At 38.4% G+C, this 17,506-nt stretch overlaps 1 protein-coding gene across 16 annotated transcripts in view; it reads left to right on the forward strand.

Moving 5' to 3' along the window:
* The window catches only part of Srrm1 (serine and arginine repetitive matrix 1), a 30,933-nt gene that overhangs the window by 5,728 nt on the left and 7,699 nt on the right, over positions 1-17,506 (forward strand). For 4 of the 16 annotated variants that reach the window (XM_063235771.1, XM_063235775.1, XM_063235784.1 and 1 more), the window contains 10 exons: positions 865-1,035; positions 1,882-1,997; positions 3,350-3,553; positions 4,246-4,434; positions 5,169-5,288; positions 7,298-7,572; positions 13,144-13,224; positions 13,617-13,703; positions 15,086-15,230; positions 15,598-15,639. In XM_063235771.1, coding sequence (XP_063091841.1) covers positions 865-1,035; positions 1,882-1,997; positions 3,350-3,553; positions 4,246-4,434; positions 5,169-5,288; positions 7,298-7,572; positions 13,144-13,224; positions 13,617-13,703; positions 15,086-15,230; positions 15,598-15,639 — 1,430 coding nt within the window. The remainder of the gene's footprint in view (positions 1-864; positions 1,036-1,881; positions 1,998-3,349; positions 3,554-4,245; positions 4,435-5,168; positions 5,289-7,297; positions 7,573-13,143; positions 13,225-13,616; positions 13,704-15,085; positions 15,231-15,597; positions 15,640-17,506) is intronic. The other 12 variants (XM_063235773.1, XM_063235777.1, XM_063235774.1 and 9 more) reach the window with 8 other exon arrangements.

The following is a 17,506-nucleotide window of genomic DNA, read 5'->3' on the forward strand; positions in this document are numbered from 1 at the left end:
TTGTGGTTGTGTACTCATTATTGCTTGTTCGTCTTTTGCAATTTAGATAAATGATATAACATTAAACTCAAGGTGGTTGAGTTGCAGTAGGGAGTCGGAAGCAAGCCAAGGGAACATCTTTCTCTACAGGGGACTTGGCGATTCCAAACCCCCAAGGTTCCAAGAAGAAACTGAAGACACCTGGAATCTGTACTTGCTTTGTGCTATTGAGCTGTGCTTGTTCTACGGACCTTGTTGCTTGACCAACAGATTTAGTGTTTAAAAACCCAATTATTTTTGGAGAAATCTTGACCTCTTAGCCCTTTGTGGACAGTTGATATTTGAAGCATTGTTATAATAGATTTTCCTTATGTGTTAGTTAGGCTTTTAGTTTAGTCTTCAAAAGTTACAGAGTGCATGCATAACTTGTTAGTTTTCATAACAATAGATATTTTATAGAAAGTTTTCTACAGTGTTAGAGAAGTGAACAGTTTATATATTTTTTTCCATTTCTCATTGGGGGAAATTCTCCAGTCAAGCAAACATTTTTCTTGTTAGTAAATGCAAGAATTTGTGGATGTTTCATGATGGTTTTTAAAGTTGATAAATAAGGCCCACTAACAGCCATACAGTCTAAAACTACTTATAAAATCCACAAAGGATTAACAGGCTGCTCTGATGCTTTTAGTAGAGAGAGAGAGAGTTTGGTAATCTGCTAGAGATTTTATTGCTGAGAAGTTATTGGGGAAAACTTTAAAATAGTAAAGACTATATATGTATGTAAGCCCCTTATGGTAGATTTTAAAGTACTAATTTAAATGAATTTTAGGTTGCTTGTTTGGTTGCAGAGTAACCTGTTTTTCTTCCTGTCATGTCTTTTTGCAGAATCCAGATTCCAAAATGATGCAAATCAACCTGACTGGGTTTTTGAATGGGAAAAATGCTAGAGAATTTATGGGAGAACTTTGGCCCCTGCTGTTAAGTGCACAAGAAAACATCGCTGGAATCCCTACTGCATTCCTAGAACTAAAGAAAGAAGAAATAAAACAAAGACAGGTAATAACTTTTGGGTTTTTTTTTTTTTTTTTTTGGTCTTTTTGAGAGGATTTCACTGTGTATCACTATGCAGTTCAGGCTGGCCTTGAACTCACAGTGATCTTTCTGCTTCAGCCTCCCATGTGCTGGGATTACAGGCATGTGCCATACCGCTGGTTTACTTGCTTTTTGTTTTTAGTTACAGTCATTTGAGACTACTCAAAAGACTATGTTTTGCATGAGCTGATTGGGATCTGCTCACTGTTTGTCTGTTTAACAGGCTCTTACTCTGTTCAGGCTGGTCTTGAATTCATTATGTGGCCCAAGCTGGTCTCAGACTCAGGGATTCTCCTGGCTCAACCTCCTGAGTGCTGGGATTATAGTTGTGCACCACCACACCTGCTTGCTTTTTGTGTTAGCATAATTGCACTTGAACATTTAGTTGTGATTCACTATTCCTCAACCCAAATAAAAGACTTGGAGTCCAGTAACTTGTTAAATTGTTTTATAATTCTTATAAGTACAAGTGTATTAAAAGAAATACTAAAAAAAAAAAAGGTAAACTAAATGTAAACTTGTACAGCAATGTAAAAAGTAAGGGCAGGTAGCTGTTGTGGTGGTATACATGCCCCTTATCCCTAGAAGCTGATGTAGGAAGACAGAGATAAATTTTTTTTTTTAAGTATTTGCTTATAAACAGGTATCTAGTTTTCACTGTGTGCCTGCCATGTGAGTGAAACAGTCTTGTTCAAAACACAAGGCTGATGAAATGATACTTGTAACATTGGTTTTTATCAGATGTGTATTCTTTGGTTTGCATGTTCCCAAACACTCAACTGTGTGTACTTTGAAAATCTGACCTCGCAGATTGAACAAGAAAAATTGGCATCAATGAAAAAGCAAGATGAAGACAAAGATAAGAGGGATAAGGAAGAAAAAGAAAGCAGTAGAGAAAAAAGGGAGCGGTCTCGAAGCCCCAGAAGGTATTCTATAAAGAAAGTGTATCTAATGTTTTTATAGGCATTCTAGGTGGTCTTAAATTCTGTGACATATATATCTCAAAGTTAAAAAGATAGATTTAGCAACATTATTCAGGCACTTTCTTCCATTTTAATGATTGAGATATGGTTTGCCTCTAGATTAAAAGAATCTTTTATGTTTTGAGACCGATCATTTGACTAAAATGATCCTGTCTAAAATTTTGCTAAGTTATCTAGCTCTTCATTTCTAAATAAAAATTGAGGCTTTTCCTATATTGCTTTAGTTTAAATACAGTGTTTAATTTTTTATTGTATTCTGGCTCATTCTTTTTTCTTTCTGTTTTCCTTTTCATTAGAAATCTGTACTCAGCCATTCATATAATACTTACCTAATTCCCTGTTCTGCTTTCCTTAGATGGTTGTACTGAACCCAAACTTCAGATCATTTATTTGTTTTCTTCCTTCCAATGAGACTATTGTTAGGTTCACATTTTTAAGTCCACGACTCAGCTTCTACTATGTTTGTGGTAAGAGGTGAGAATTACATTAGGCTTCTCATTTTTAGGATTTTTTGTATTTCATTTGTAAATCACTGTTAGAATTAATACATAAAGGGAGGAGGAGGAACATTCTTTGTCCTTTCGGTTGTATTTGATATTAAAACCTCTTTAGAGAAGTAGTATTTCTAGAGGTAAACATCAATCCTGATGGTAACAATTTGACTATTGATGGACTTGGTCTTGTTTCACTGTAAATAAGAAATACCATTTTCAAGTTACCCAAATTCCTATTAAAGAGGAAAGGGGTTTTTCCTCTTCTCCAAAAGGTAACTTATGCAAGTTTTGGTGTTTTTCTTTTGAGCATACCGCCTTAATTGCACCAGTTGTGTTTTTGACGTGTGGAGCTTCTGCCTGCTGAGACAGGTGGTGTTACCTGTCTGTATCTGAACACTACTATGTTAGGATTGATTTTTTATTCTTGAGCATCTTTCTTTCCTCAGAAAGAAACAGTACCTGGGGATGATTAAGAATCTTAAGTCTAGTAGCTCAGCGGCATAATAAGCATGTGCCTTGCAAGCACGTGGTCATGCATTCAATCCCCAGTACCAAAAAAAGTCAAGTCTAGAGTTCCAAGTCAGTGCTTTTTTCTTGTAACTGATGCACTTGAGGATGTTATCTTTCATTTGCTTGTGCTCTGGTTTTCTCTTGGTCCTTTCTCTGTCAAATACCTGACAGATACCTTCCTTATGAAACCTTAGACTAATTAATGGTATGACTTATAAGGTTAATCTTTCTCCCTTTGATCTCTTCCAATCCACATTATTCAAAAACCTGAAAAACTTGCTTTTATCCTAGACGCAAATCCAGATCTCCTTCCCCTAGAAGACGGTCTTCCCCTGTCAGGAGAGAGAGAAAGCGCAGTCACTCTCGGTCTCCCCGTCACAGAACCAAGAGCCGGAGTCCTACCCCTGCTCCAGAGAAAAAGGAAAAGACTCCAGAGCTCCCCGAACCTTCCGTGAAAGTAAAAGAACCTTCAGTACAAGAGGCCACATCTACTAGGCAAGTACATACTTCTGTAACTATCTGTTTTAGACTGAGTAATTCCTGCAAATTTGACATCCCTGCTTTCATTCATAAAGTTGTAAAATCAACTCAGTAAATTGAAATTTGTATGGGACAGCTGCTGGTAACTCATATCTGTAATTCTAGCACTTGAGAGGCTGAGGCAGAAAGGTTGCTGTGAGTGCCAGGCCAACCTGGGCTACATAGTGAGACCTTTTATCAAGAAAAGGAAGGAATTGTATGGGAGAATATAAGAATCCCTCCCCCACAAAGGTGACTGCTGTCTGTTACATCATTTCTGATATATACTGTAAATTGATTTTTGTTTTTGTTTTGTTCAGGTTTTTTTGTCTTTGAGATAGGGTCTTGCTGTATAGTTCGGGTTGACTCTGAACTCAGTATGTGTCCTATACTGACCTAGAACTCAGTGATCCTTCTGCCTCAGCCTCTGGAGTGCTAGGGTTATGGGCGTGCACCACCACACCTGGTATATTGAGAACAATTTTGTATTTTTAAAATATGTATGTAGTTAGAATTTGTATGCTATTGACCTGTGTGTTTCTTTTGGAGCCAAAAAGAAGTCTCCTGGATTTTGAGCCCATTTTTGAAAGAGAAATATGTGATTTCATTGTATTGACTTCAGTGACTGAGTAAAAGAGTAGGAAAAAAATAAGCTTTTGTTTTCACAGTGATATCCTGAAAGTTCCCAAGCCTGAACCCATGCCAGAACCTAAAGAACCTTCTCCAGAAAAAAATTCCAAAAAAGAAAAGGAGAAGACCCGGCCAAGATCCCGGTCACGCTCCAAGTCAAGGTCACGGACCCGCTCCCGCTCGCCTTCTCATACTCGGCCAAGACGGCGCCATAGGTCCAGATCAAGGTGAGTTGTAGCCTTCTCATCAACCTGCATCTCAGATTGTAGTGTGCTTGTCTCACTAATTTCAAAATAGTAGAAAATATTTAATAGCAGTGTTGTTGTTTGCACTTACATGGGGAATTTATAAACTTGTTTTTCTGTGTACCATAAAAATGCATATGTGAATTGAAAATTGTGACTCTTAGAAGTTGTTTTTAAGCCAGGCATTGTGATACATACATACCTGTATTTCCAGCACTTAGGAGGCTGAGATAGGAGCATAGTGAGTCCAAGGCCATACTGGGGTACAGTGAGACCCTGTCTCAAAAGTTCAAAAATTTCACTCAAGAAAATATTTAGGGAAAAAAAAAAAGTTCAAAAATTTTATTTTTAAAGTTGAATGATTATGGCGTGGCATGGTGACATATGCCTGTAATCCCAGCACTTGGGAGACGAGGCAGAAGAATCATTGCTAGTTTAGGACCAGCCTGAGCTACAAAGTGAGCTTGAGACCAGCCTGAACTGCATAGCAAGACTCTGTCTCAAAAACACAAGGGAAAAAATATTTAGTAATTGGGGCCTGGCATGGTGGTCTTAACTGTAATCCCATTGGTAGGCTGAGCCAGGAGGGTTACTGTTCGAGGCCAGCCTGAACTATCTAGTGAAATCCTGTCTCAGAAAGAAAAGGCAGTGATTGAAAAAACTAAAGAAATTCTTTGTCCGATGTGTATTCAGTTGAACTGTGTTTGTTATGGCAGATCATACTCACCTAGAAGGCGGCCAAGCCCGCGAAGGAGACCATCTCCTCGAAGAAGAACTCCACCTCGACGCATGCCGCCTCCTCCGAGGCATAGGAGGAGTAGATCTCCAGTGAGGAGGTGAGGTGTTCCGTTGTTTTAGTTTGGAAGTGTCAAAAATTTTGACACTTTAGGATAATCTTTATTTTGGGATAATGTATTATCTCACTGGCAGAAAGATCTTAGAGGATATTGTCTTGTAAAGAACCCATTGTAGTTGAAGTGTAATGCTGTTTATGAGTTGTGAGAAGTGTTTAGTGCAGCTGGTTCACGAAATTCACCACCTTGTAAGGTACTTTATTTTTAGGACTTGGTTAAGAAATTCTACCAAGTAAGAGAATTGGCCATCTTCCTTTTGACTTGCCACTGACTTCTGAAAAGTGGCTTATTACAGTGCAAGTCAGCTACATTTATGAATTTTAAAATAATAAATACTAGCCAGGCATAGTGGTGCACACCTGTAACCCCCTACCAGAAGGATTAGACGGGAGGATTGTTAATTCAAGGCCAGCCTTATAACAAAAAAATTAACTAAATCTCCCCAAACAGACCTGGAGCACTGGTAGCAGTTTTTGTGACTTGTTTGTGTTTGTTTTCTGAGACAAGGTCTTACTATGTTTAGGCCTTTAACTCACTGTGTATCCCAGGCTGGCCTTGAACTCCTGCTTCAGCCTCCTGCTTCAGCCTCCTGAGTGCTAGGATTATAGGCATGCACCACCATGCCTGATTTGTGCCATCTCAGTAATACATGTTGGTTGTTTTGAAAAAACTATGACGAGAGGCTGGGGATTTGGCTCAGCGGCATAAGCACCTGCCTTGCAAGCAGGCGGTCGTGAGTTCAATCCCCGGTAAAAAAAAAAGAGCTATGACTAAATTTAAGATTAAATTTTGCACAGATTTTTCCTTTTTTTGTGTGCGCTGGTGATTGAACTCAGGGTCTCAGTCATGAGTACCAATGAGCTACACACCCCAGCCTTGGACAAGATTTTTTAGGGTTAATTCTTTTTTTGCGGGAGGGTAATTAAGTTTTTTTTTTTGTTTTTTTTGTTTTTTTTTTTTTTCTTTTCAGGGAAACAAATCAAATATAAGTAAAGAGGGAAAATATCAAATAACCTCAGTGAAATTTACCTCTGCAGTTAGGTTCTATAGAGCTCCATACTTAACAAAAAAGAAAAACAAAACAAAAAACTTACTTTGGGAGGAAGAGGTTGTCAAGTTATATCGAACACTTACTGCCACTATTTAGAATTGCAGACTTGATTTTGCTCCTTACAATGAGACTATTAATGTAAATGGTTAGTCATTTCAGTTACTACACTTTTCTAAAAATTTTCTGAAATTGCTTATTTCTCTTTAGGAGAAAATAATGCTAGTATATTACAAAATTAGTGGAAACAGCTATTTCTTCTATTGGAGTTTTGCAAACAGCATGTTTTAATTGTGCTTAACTAAGCCATTTAACAGTCAAAATATTTTACAGATTGTGTAAGATTCCCTTTCAGCCAGTTTTTAATCTCACACTTAAGGTAGGGTTTCTTTTTTTCAGGTTCTCAGGAATTCTTCTGCCAAAGGTGAATTCTGCAGGTACACATAATTGCAACCAAACTTAACCACAGATTTTGCCGCAGAATTCGAGAGGCCCCTGCTTCTAAGTTTATGTAGCTAAATGAATTCCTAATCTTGCAGCTTTTTCTAAAAATGCAGAATAAAGGTTGCTCATTGTTGTGTTATTGAATGAAAAATACTTTTACACTCAATTTTGATTGCAAACTCCAAAACACTAAGGTCATTCCTAAAGAACAGAGACTGGTTAGTTACTGTATTACATAGCACTCAACAAGTTTTATAACTTGAGAGACAACTCAGAAACATCACAAAAGTTATTTCTATTTAGTCTCAGAACTAGCTGTTTCCTGTGTTAGGTTCTGGTTTTGTTTCTCATTTTTTTAAAAACTCATTTATATGCTTAGCTACATAAACTCAAAAGTTGGATTAAAAATAGCTATATTTTTGTGTAAACTATATGTATCTATAAGGTCATTTTTTGTGAATATGCAGTTCGTGAATATGACACATGCTTTATTCCACAGAAGAAGGCGCTCATCAGCATCCTTGTCTGGGAGTAGCTCATCATCCTCATCATCTCGTTCCCGGTCACCACCAAAGAAACCTCCCAAGAGGACCTCTAGTCCCCCTCGAAAAACTCGTAGGCTGTCTCCTTCAGCAAGTCCTCCAAGGCGAAGGCACAGACCATCACCTCCAGCTACTCCACCACCAAAAACTCGTCATTCCCCAACACCCCAGCAGTCAAACCGCACAAGAAAAAGCCGTGTTTCTGTGTCTCCAGGGAGAACTTCAGGTAAAGGTAAAAATCACATAAAAATATTGTTCTCTTAGGCTACAAAGAGTGTAGTGTCGTCCCCCCCCATATGAAGCAGGTTCTTCATAAGTTTGCCTTTTAGCTTATGTTTCTTTCCTGTATTGAATCGTTGGGCTTCATTAAGAGTTTACTTGTAAAAGCTACTTGCTTTTGGACTTGCCCAGCAATAGTCTCTTGGAGTTGCGGTCACTCATCGGAGTTTGTGTTGAACGATAAGGCTTTGTTTTATTATTGAGACCAGTTAACCCTATATTTCCTGGTGACTTTTCTTTTGAAATTAGAAGATTTTGTACTCTGTTTTACTTCTCTTTTGGCCACATTGTATTTCCAAGGAGAGGACACAGTGTCCTCTTAAAAATTTGTGGTTTTTGGGTGTGTGGGTTTGTTGGTTTTAACTTAGGCACTAGGTGAAATTCTTCTGAGTCTTGTCCTTCATTCTGTAGATTGATTTCTCAGGAATTTGTGATCTGTGATCCTGCTAAGCAAGTGCAAATCTGTTTAGTCCGAGTAAAGAGAGTGTGTGTGTGTGTGTGTGTGTGTGTGTGTGTGTGTGTGTTTTGAGAATTGAACCCAGGGCCTTCATACTGCTTTTAATACTAAATGTGAAAAACTTTAGGACTCTTGAATAATCTGTGGTGGTTAGGGCTGAAATTATATATACAGGCTGAAAGACAAAGAGAGGAATGGCAGGACTATAAAAAGTGCCGTGGTACTGGTTGCATTTTAAAGAGCAATCTGTAGGTTAACATGCTGGTGTTCTGTTGACATTAATGTTTTCAGATTAGAAATAAGCAAATGAATGTTGGCAGAATTTCCATAGTCGGCCTCTGGAGACTGAAATTTCTAGTTAGTCGCCCTGCTGCTGTGCGCTCATGCTGCACTCGTTCCCCCAGACTCCGCAGTGTGATGATATTTGGAGAAGCGGCGCTCTTTGTAGTGCAGGCATAGATAAACTGTGAGAGCCAGGCATGGTGGCACATGTCTGTAATCCTAGCACTCAGGAGACTGAGGTACCAGGATCACAGTGAGTTCAGCCCCAACCTGCGCTACATAGTGAGACCCTGTCTCAACTCCCATGCCCCCTAAAAAGTTAGCTGTCAGAGAGGAAGTAAGAGGACTAGCAAATACTATAATGGCAACCTCACCCTTGTGAAAAGTAATGTGGGAGCACAGGGATTTAGTTCAGTGGCTCAAGCGCTTGCCTGATAAGCATGAGGTCATGAGTTTGAACCCTGGTACCAAAAAAAAAGGGAATGTGTGTTTTATTTTTCTTTTGGTTGTTGTTGATGGTGGTGGTGGTTTGGTTTTTGGAGATAGGTTTTCACTGTGTGGTCCAGGCTGGCCTTCAACTTCTGGCAATCTTCCTGCCTCAGCTCCCCAATATGCGCCAGTGTGCCTGCCTGGGTTTTTGTTTGTTTTTAAACTGAAAGTTTTATTTGGTGATACTAAGATATGATCATTTATGGGAGATAATCTCAGTATCACTTTTTATATATACATTCATAAATTTTTTGTTCAATATTAGAGAATTTTAGTCTACTCATGATTTCCAGTCATGTCTAAGTGTCTGATGCTCTCTGTACTGATCTTTGTCTTCTGTGAGGTTTGCACTTCTGAATATTTTCTTTGTCTGGAACCAGAAAGCTCCCTAGGGGAGAAATTCAAATGTTTCTAGTATTGCTTTGTAAGAACTCAGGTTCTAATTTTCATCTCAGCCATAGGGTTGTAACAGTTGCTAAACACAAGAAGTAAATCCTTGTTAAAATAGGATAGTTGCTAAGAATTATTAGTTACCTTTTTTTTGAGACTGGTTCTCACTACAGTTCAGGCTGGCCTTGGACAGCCCAGGCTGGTCATGAACTTGAAACAATCTGTCTGCCCCAGCCTCCGATAGTTATCTTTTTAAAAGAGGTTACAAAGGTCCCAGCACATGGGAGACTGAGGCAGGAGGATTGCCACTAGGAGACAGCCTAGGCTGTAATAGTGAGTTAAGGCTAGTCTAAGCTACATAGTGAGACCCTGTTTCAAAAAACTGAAAGGATGGAGATGGATGGATGGATGGATGAATGAATGAATGAATGAATGAATGAATGAGGTTGAACAGGTGCCAGCTTCTTATGTTTTGGTTTATGCTGTTAGCAAAGAGACATGTGCATAGGAGAAAAGTAACAGTGGAGGACAAGGGACTAGTTGTGTTTTTGTGGGTCCTGAAACAGTTTCCCTATCCCAACAAAACCTTGCCAAAAACATGCTCTAGGCTGTGTAGTCAGAGGCTGTTACAGCCTGTGAAGCTAAATATAATATGAGCTATAGGAATGACCTTTTTTTTTAATGTAATTAAAACGATCTCGGCCCTCTAAAGAAAATCAAAAGGTGGAAAAGACCTTAGAGAATGTTATCAAGAAATAGGTTTTTAGATTAAGTGACTTGGTCAGGTCAGCTAGCCAGGAATAATACACTTTGTTTAGCTTTCCTATCCTAAAATGCCTTTGATTGCTAAAGGAGGCTAAAAGTACAATTTTAGAAATTCTTTCATTGTGATTTCCACTTAATATCAGAACAGTGGGACCACTGAAATGTGATGGATTCACGTTTGTATTCTGTGGAATAATCAGGGTTCAAGGGTTCTGCTGTTTGTGTGCCAAAGAAGTGGGAAGGAGAGGGAAAGTGTTCAATGAAATGTTTCACAGGGGTGGTTGTCCCTCTGGTAGTGATAATTCCTAATTTATTTAAGTAAATGTAGCCGTATTAAATACACTGTATTGGCAGGTGTGGTGGCACGTGCCTATAATTCCAGCACTCCAGAGGCTGAGGCAGGAGAACTGCCACAAATACAAGCTAAACTGCATAGTAAGACCCTGTCTCAGCAAAACAAAAAAGTAATCTTACCACATAATTTACTGTTTCTGGTCACAAAGTGGCCTGCCTTTATAAGTGATCTTTTGGGCATTTGAGAGATTGATAAATAGGATTGTTGAAGTAAATTTAAAATTCTGTTTTTAGAGTTGCCTATTTGATTTTCTGACTTCGTGTCAAACTGTAGCACGACAATGATTAAATACAGTTGGCTTAGTGAAAACTGAAATCATGATAAAACATCAAATGTGTTTTTCCGTTGGGAAAAAAATATTTGCTTAAGTAGGCATTTACCAATTATCTTGCAAACATATCCATATTTTTAACAACTTTTTTTTAGAGGAAAATGTATTATATCTAAAAAGCAACTTCCAAAACAAGTTTTGAAACAGTTCTCAAAGGTGAAAACTTGGATGTTTGGCTTTATGGATAACTGTATATCTTTTTTTTTTTTTTTTTTTTTTTTTTTTTTTTTTTTTTTTTGGTGCTAGAGATCAAACTGGTGACCTCGCATTTGCAGGCAGACACTTAAGCCACTGAGTTCTATATGTCTTTTTATAGGAATTGAGGATTACTCTTAAAAATAGAGGATATGGACTAGAAAATAGTCTCAAATAGTTAAAAAATGTTTTAATTTGTTTCATTTCTCTACATTTGCTAAAGTACATGTTTTAATCTATGCCTACTATCAAAATTCATGCTAATTAGATGCTAATGATTCTTTACCCAAACCAGTGATCTGTCCAAATGGTTTATTAAGTAGGACAATTAACAAAGTTCTGGTCATTGAAAAAGGTATTTTCAGCTTGAGTATTTTTAGCAAAGGCGAGATTGTGATTTTGCTGCTGTTGCAGTTCTTGATAAGTTTCAACTGCAGTCTGAACTAAACAACCCATGATAGTTGCATTTATCATGTAAAACTAATAGGAATCTCTGGGGTGTCACATCGTTTATAGATTTAGTTACTAGAGGTGTTTCAAATTAACCTGCATGATTAATGGTTATCATTGCATATAATTACCATTTTGGTTGTAATGGAATGATACTGTAAGCAGAGATAGTGGTTGTTGGAAGTCAAAAGTTGAAGCCCTGATTAGATGGTCTCAAATACAGATTTAACCCTTAAAGAGGGTTAATGTAATGCTCTGGGAGGAGCATTACAGCTTCATTTCCTGCTGGGGTTAATTGAGAAATCCTGGCCATTGTGTCTGTAAGGACACTTGAGATCTGCCGTGTAGACAGCAGAGAGACTGAAGGCTGTGTAGTGAAGGCCTAACCAGCCCTGGGAACCAACACGGTGAGTTCATACGTCAGAGGTCCGCCATTAAGAGGTAGTTGTCGTAGTTTTTCCTTATAATTAGTTACAAGATTATCAGGTAATCCTGCTCCTTTCAGTGCAGAGCTGTATTGAAAGTTTTGAGTAATTTTTATAATTGTGATCATCTGGATATTAACTTAAATCTCCCATGTCCTTCTGAACATAGGTGGTGCAGCATAACAAGCATGGTGCTTTTGGGTGGCTAATTATTCATCTTTTGGGGACCAAATATCTTCCTGTTAGTTTCATTAGTTTGGTTTTATGTTGAGGACTACAGATTCACAGAAGCTAGTTCTGCATATTTCCCTGTGGATAAAAGGAAGGATTGGAATTAGTGGTACTATCCATCTTGAGATTTCCTGTTGACTCTTCTAAGCATAAAATCATCTACGCCTTCTTGAGTCATTTTAGGATTGTACTCCAGGTCAAGATACTTTTAAGCGTTAAGATTATCTATGCCATCTTGAGTCTTTGTCTTCTGATGAATTGTAATCCTTCGCTAGCCCATTACTGTGTACGCCTAATAAACAGTGGCTGCTTTGAGAGGGGAGGAGGCCAATCCAGAGACATTGACTTCCTAGCCATTAATGGAATACTGTACTTGGCTGTTTTTTATTTTCTCGCTGCATTCATAAAACTGATGATTGGGACTCTTGGTCGGGTTCCCAAGGGAGGGATTGAACTCAGAGCCTTAACTCTGAGCTGCATCTGCAGCAATTTTATTTAGTTACAGGGTCTTGCTAAATTAATTCCCTGTGTTGGGCTCAAACTTCTACCCTTCATCCCTCAGCGTCCTAGAATGCTGGGGTACTAGTGTGTGCCACTGCCCAGCCTGTCGGTTGCTTATCTGTGGTATCTTTACTGCCTGGTGGTGTTTTGTGTGTGGGTGTGTAGTGGCATTTTGTTTTGATGTGTGTTTATGTAGTGGTTTTTTGAAAGCTGTGTTGGTAAGAGTCTCTGAAGTTTGAATATGTATTTGTTTTAGGTTGTGGTAATTGACTTACACTCAGATTTATTTTCCTGAGTTCAGTATAACATAGAGCTCGTTCTACTTATCACAGTTCTCAGCTTCTCATAACTGTCAACTTCTTTTTGAAGCTCAAGCAAACCACTGTAGACAGTTTTGAAGTTTTTTAACCAACATACAAAATTTTTTCTGCTTAAGATGCAAATTCTTAGTAAATTCTTTTTGGGAATAGACATACCTTTTTTTGTACTATTAAGAAGGCTTTTTGGGCTAAGGATTTAGCTCAGTGGCACAAGCACCTCCCTGGAAAGTGTGAGGTCATGAGTTCAATCCCCAATACCAAAAAAAGGAGGGCTTCTTGTATTGTCCTTATTGTATGTAAGTGGGGGTTTTCTTGGTTTTGCTTTGTTTTTAGTGACAAAACATAAAGGTACTGAGAAAAGAGAATCACCATCACCAGCACCAAAGCCTAGAAAAGTAGAGTTATCTGAATCTGGTAAGTCTTGTTATGGTTTTCTTTTTAGGTTGATTTTACCTTTGCATATCTGGTCACTTCTTTCTGATTGAACTTTAAGTTATGCTTACTGAGGAAGAACTAAGATTGAAGTTAGACCTGGTTGGAATCTCCAGCTGTAACTAACAAATTTTTTTGTTTAAATAATTAATTATCTGAGTTTGTTTCATCTTTGAAATGGGGAAATATATAGATTTCTGAGAGTTAACTGTTTGACTTACAGCCCAACCTGTAATTCCTAAATAAGGTTATTTTGATTTTATATCATAGTTGTATTGCCTGACCCAATCAGATAAAGGTTAAAGAGACTATAATGTTGAAATTATCTGTATGGGTAACTAAAGAAACACTTTCTAAATGTGTCCATCTTTCAGAAGAAGATAAAGGTGGCAAAATGGCTGCAGCCGATTCTGTGCAGCAGAGACGCCAGTACAGACGACAGAACCAGCAGTCTTCATCTGGTATGGCACTGATGAGCTCTTCAGCCTGCATTTTTAAGTAACAAATGCTTAAACAATAACTATCCATCAGTGTGTAGTGATTATACTTCAGAGAAATATTTGTGCCACATAGAAATCTGGAGGGACAAAATTGTTTAAAAATGGAACAGTTACGCTATATTTGGTGGTGCGTATCTGTAATCCCAACCCTTGGGAGGCTGAGGGGGAGGATTGCTATGAGTTTGAGGCCAGCCTGGGTTACATAGTGAGTAAAAAGAGGAAAGATTCAATACTTTTCTCCAGTCCCCCAATCTTATCCACCAAAAGCTGTTATTCAGAAAGTTTTGGTGCATATCCAGAGATACATGACTTTAAAAGGGGGACACTTTCACTATATATGTGGAACATGTTTGTTTATTCTTAGGAGTCTTCATTCTTTCACCAGCCACAATGTTTTTTTATAAGAATATACCATAAGGGCCGGGCCAAGGATTTAGCTCAGCGACATAAGCACTTGCCTGGTGAGCTCTAGGTTGTGAGTTCAATCCCTGGTACAAAAAAATGAAAAAAAAAGAAGAATATACCATGATTTATTGACGATAGACAACTGACATAATAAATTATGTATATTGTAAAAATTGTTAAGGTGGTTTCTAAGATTTTTTTTTCCTTGTATATAAATGCATATAAATCTGTAAAATAAAATTAGAATTGGATTTGTTAGATTAAAAACTATTCCACAGCCAGGAAATGTAGATCAGTAGCACAGTGCCTGCCTGGCAAGTGTGAGGTTGTGAATTTGATTCCTGGTACCAAAAAAAAATAAAGAGAATCTTCCACAGGAGGCTGACTCAAAAGGACCACAAGTTGAGACCCAGCCTAGACTAGTTAGTTCAAAATCACCCTGACCAGCACAGCAAGATCCTAACTACAGAAACAAACAAAAAATACTATTGCATAGGAACCTGATTCTTCCATCCAGGTGCTCTGTTCTTATTAGTTTATTTGGTAATTGTGATGAGTAGGCTGTATGTACTCTGGCGTTTCATTTATAGGGAATACAGGTCAGACCATCCTACAGTAGCCTTAAGAGCTTAGAGTAACAGGCTTCAAGTTAGTTTCTGAGATGCTTTCTCACTTGGTTATTTGGGAAATCACTAGACTTTAAGAGATGTTCTTATAGTATCATTGATGCCTGATCGGATTGTACTATGGAAGTGATTTTTTGTATGATCCTATATAGTAACGTAGGCTTGGCTTTGAAGTCATTGAGTATACATGGATTCTATCTTGGTCCAAAACTTGGGGGTTGTATACATGTTACTTGTGCTGTACTCAAGATTTGGACAGGCTCTGCTAAGCGCAGATGGTGTGTATCATATGCCTTTACTGTGTAATTGTAGACTCTGGCTCCTCGTCTTCCTCTGAAGATGAACGACCCAAGCGATCCCATGTGAAAAATGGTGAGGTGGGCAGGCGGCGGAGACATTCCCCTTCCCGGAGTGCATCTCCATCGCCACGAAAACGTCAGAAAGAGACTTCTCCTCGGTAATGATTTTGTTTAATGGTCTTTGCTGATGCTATGTAGTTATAATGAAGTTCATAACTTAAAGGGTGGGTTGCAAGATTATTCTAGAATCTGGTTAACTGATAGGTCAGATTTTGTTTGGGTTTCATAATTTTGAGTCTTTGTTTTACTTTGTTGGTAGTTACTAGTATTGAATGAAAGATTGGTAAGTTTGAAGCACTGTTAAATATGTGTATGACTGGGAGAACAAACCACCAATGTAATAGCATTAACACCTGAATATCTTTGAAAACTTAAAAATGTCTCCATCAGTTTACTTTAAGTCCGTTGAAATAAATTATTTAGTGAATGGAATTCTTGACATTTGTTTTTCTCCGCTGCTCTCAGGATGCAGATGGGAAAGCGATGGCAATCGCCAGTGACTAAAAGGTTGGTTAGATACTACTTTGTAAATTAGGACTTCATACCAAAGTTAGTGATGAAGTTTCCTGTCGGTGCCCATATCCCCTGCTTAGAGTGGCTGTGGCTGTGGAGAATTTCCTAAGTTACCTTGGTTTGAATATTCGTAGCCTGGCTGATGAGGGAGAATTGTATGTAGGAGTTCAATTCAGAGCGTCATTTGAACTTAGATTTACATTTTGTATATCTGGTTGCTACTGCTGCAGAAATTTCTTCAGATTACATCAACAAGTGCCCATAGTTAGAGCAGTGTATAGGTATTTTCCCAGAGTAGGTGATCTAAACCCCTTAGATCTAGTGGAGGGACTTTGTATTTGTGCGAACTTGAAGAAAAAGCAAGAAACTTTAAAAATACTGGAAGTGCAGGTAGGGTTTCAGCTGTGTCTTTATTGAAAGTTTTTCATCATGTGTTGTATATTAGTGACTGAATATTAACATTTCAGAGCCAAATGTGAGACCTGATTCATAGGTGAGAAAACAGGTACATGGACCTGAGTGTGGGGAAGTGAGTTTCTTAGGGTCACAAAGTGACAAGGCCTAATCTTAGAACTGTTTTTTTGTTCGTTTGTTTGTTTTTGAGACAGGATCTTGTGATGTGTAGTGCAAGCTGACCTTAACTTTGTAGCCCAGGCTGGCTTTAACTTCTGAAGTGGGATTATGCACATATACCACGACTCCGAAAAGCCAGAAATTAGAACTGTACTGTTGACATTATACATACTAGTCTGTCTGGACCAGTTTTCTGCTTTTGGAGGGCATTAGCTGTCAATAAAGAAAAAAAAATTTTGTTTTTGTTTTTGTTTTGTCTTTTTTGGTTTTTATCGGTACCAGGGATTGAACTCACGACCACCTGCTTGCAAGGCAGGCGCTTATGCCACTGAGCTAAATCCCCAAACCCTGTTTTTGTTTTTTTGAGACAGGGTCTCCCTGTGTAGTTCAGACTGGCCTTGAACTGTTTGTAGACTTCAAACTAATTGCCTTGGAATTCACAGCAGTCTTCCTGCCTCAGCCTCCCTAGTTCTGTGATTATAGTCATGTACCACTATGCCTAGCTCAATCAATTTCTAATTACAACTTGAATATCTTATCCAAAATGCTGGGAGCCAGAAGTTGTTCAGATTTTAAAGTACTAGCATAGACTTTTCCAGTTGAACATTCCCAATCTGAAAGTGTGAAACGCAAGAAGTTTTAGGTATAATAAGGTATTCATAAGGTTTTAGAATATGGAGCATTTGGGTTTTTCAGATTAGAGATGCTCTTACCCAGTGCTTGTCCTTGTGTAAAACTTAAGCTCTTTTTTGGTGCAGCAGTGGGCATCAAACTCGGGGCCTTGTGCACACTAGGAGAGCTCTCTACTGAGCGGTTTGCCCAGTCCTGTTTATATCTCAGATTTTGAAGCTGCTTCATTTTAGGTAACCTCATTAACAAAAATGTGTTCTTAAAAAGCCTCTCTTGGAGCTAGTCAGAGCACCGTTTGTGGTGGAACAAGGCTGGGCATTTATATTGTGGAGGAAGCTGATTCTTGATAATAAAAAGTAAAAACCTAGAAGAGGGCCAGGGATTTAGCTCAGTGGTGTAAGCACCTGTCTGTCTGGCAAGAGCAGGATCATGCGTTATCCCCCATAAAGGAGAAAAAAAAAAACCCTAAAAGATAAATTAGATGCTACAGTACTCTTTTTTTGTTTGTTTGTTTTTTCCCCCAGCCACTTGCTTGACCTCTTGCTTGCTCCCATTTCGGGGTGCTTTTGTTTTTTTCATTTTTAAAATTTATTTTTACCCCAGGCCTGGTGACATATGCTCCAGGTCTCAGGAGGCCGAGGCAGGAGGATTGCTGCAA

This window comes from Cavia porcellus, unplaced genomic scaffold (genome assembly GCF_034190915.1).
Source record: "Cavia porcellus strain 051 isolate PalLab524CR breed Dunkin Hartley unplaced genomic scaffold, mCavPor4.1 scaffold_25, whole genome shotgun sequence".
NCBI classification, from domain to species: Eukaryota; Metazoa; Chordata; class Mammalia; order Rodentia; family Caviidae; genus Cavia; species Cavia porcellus.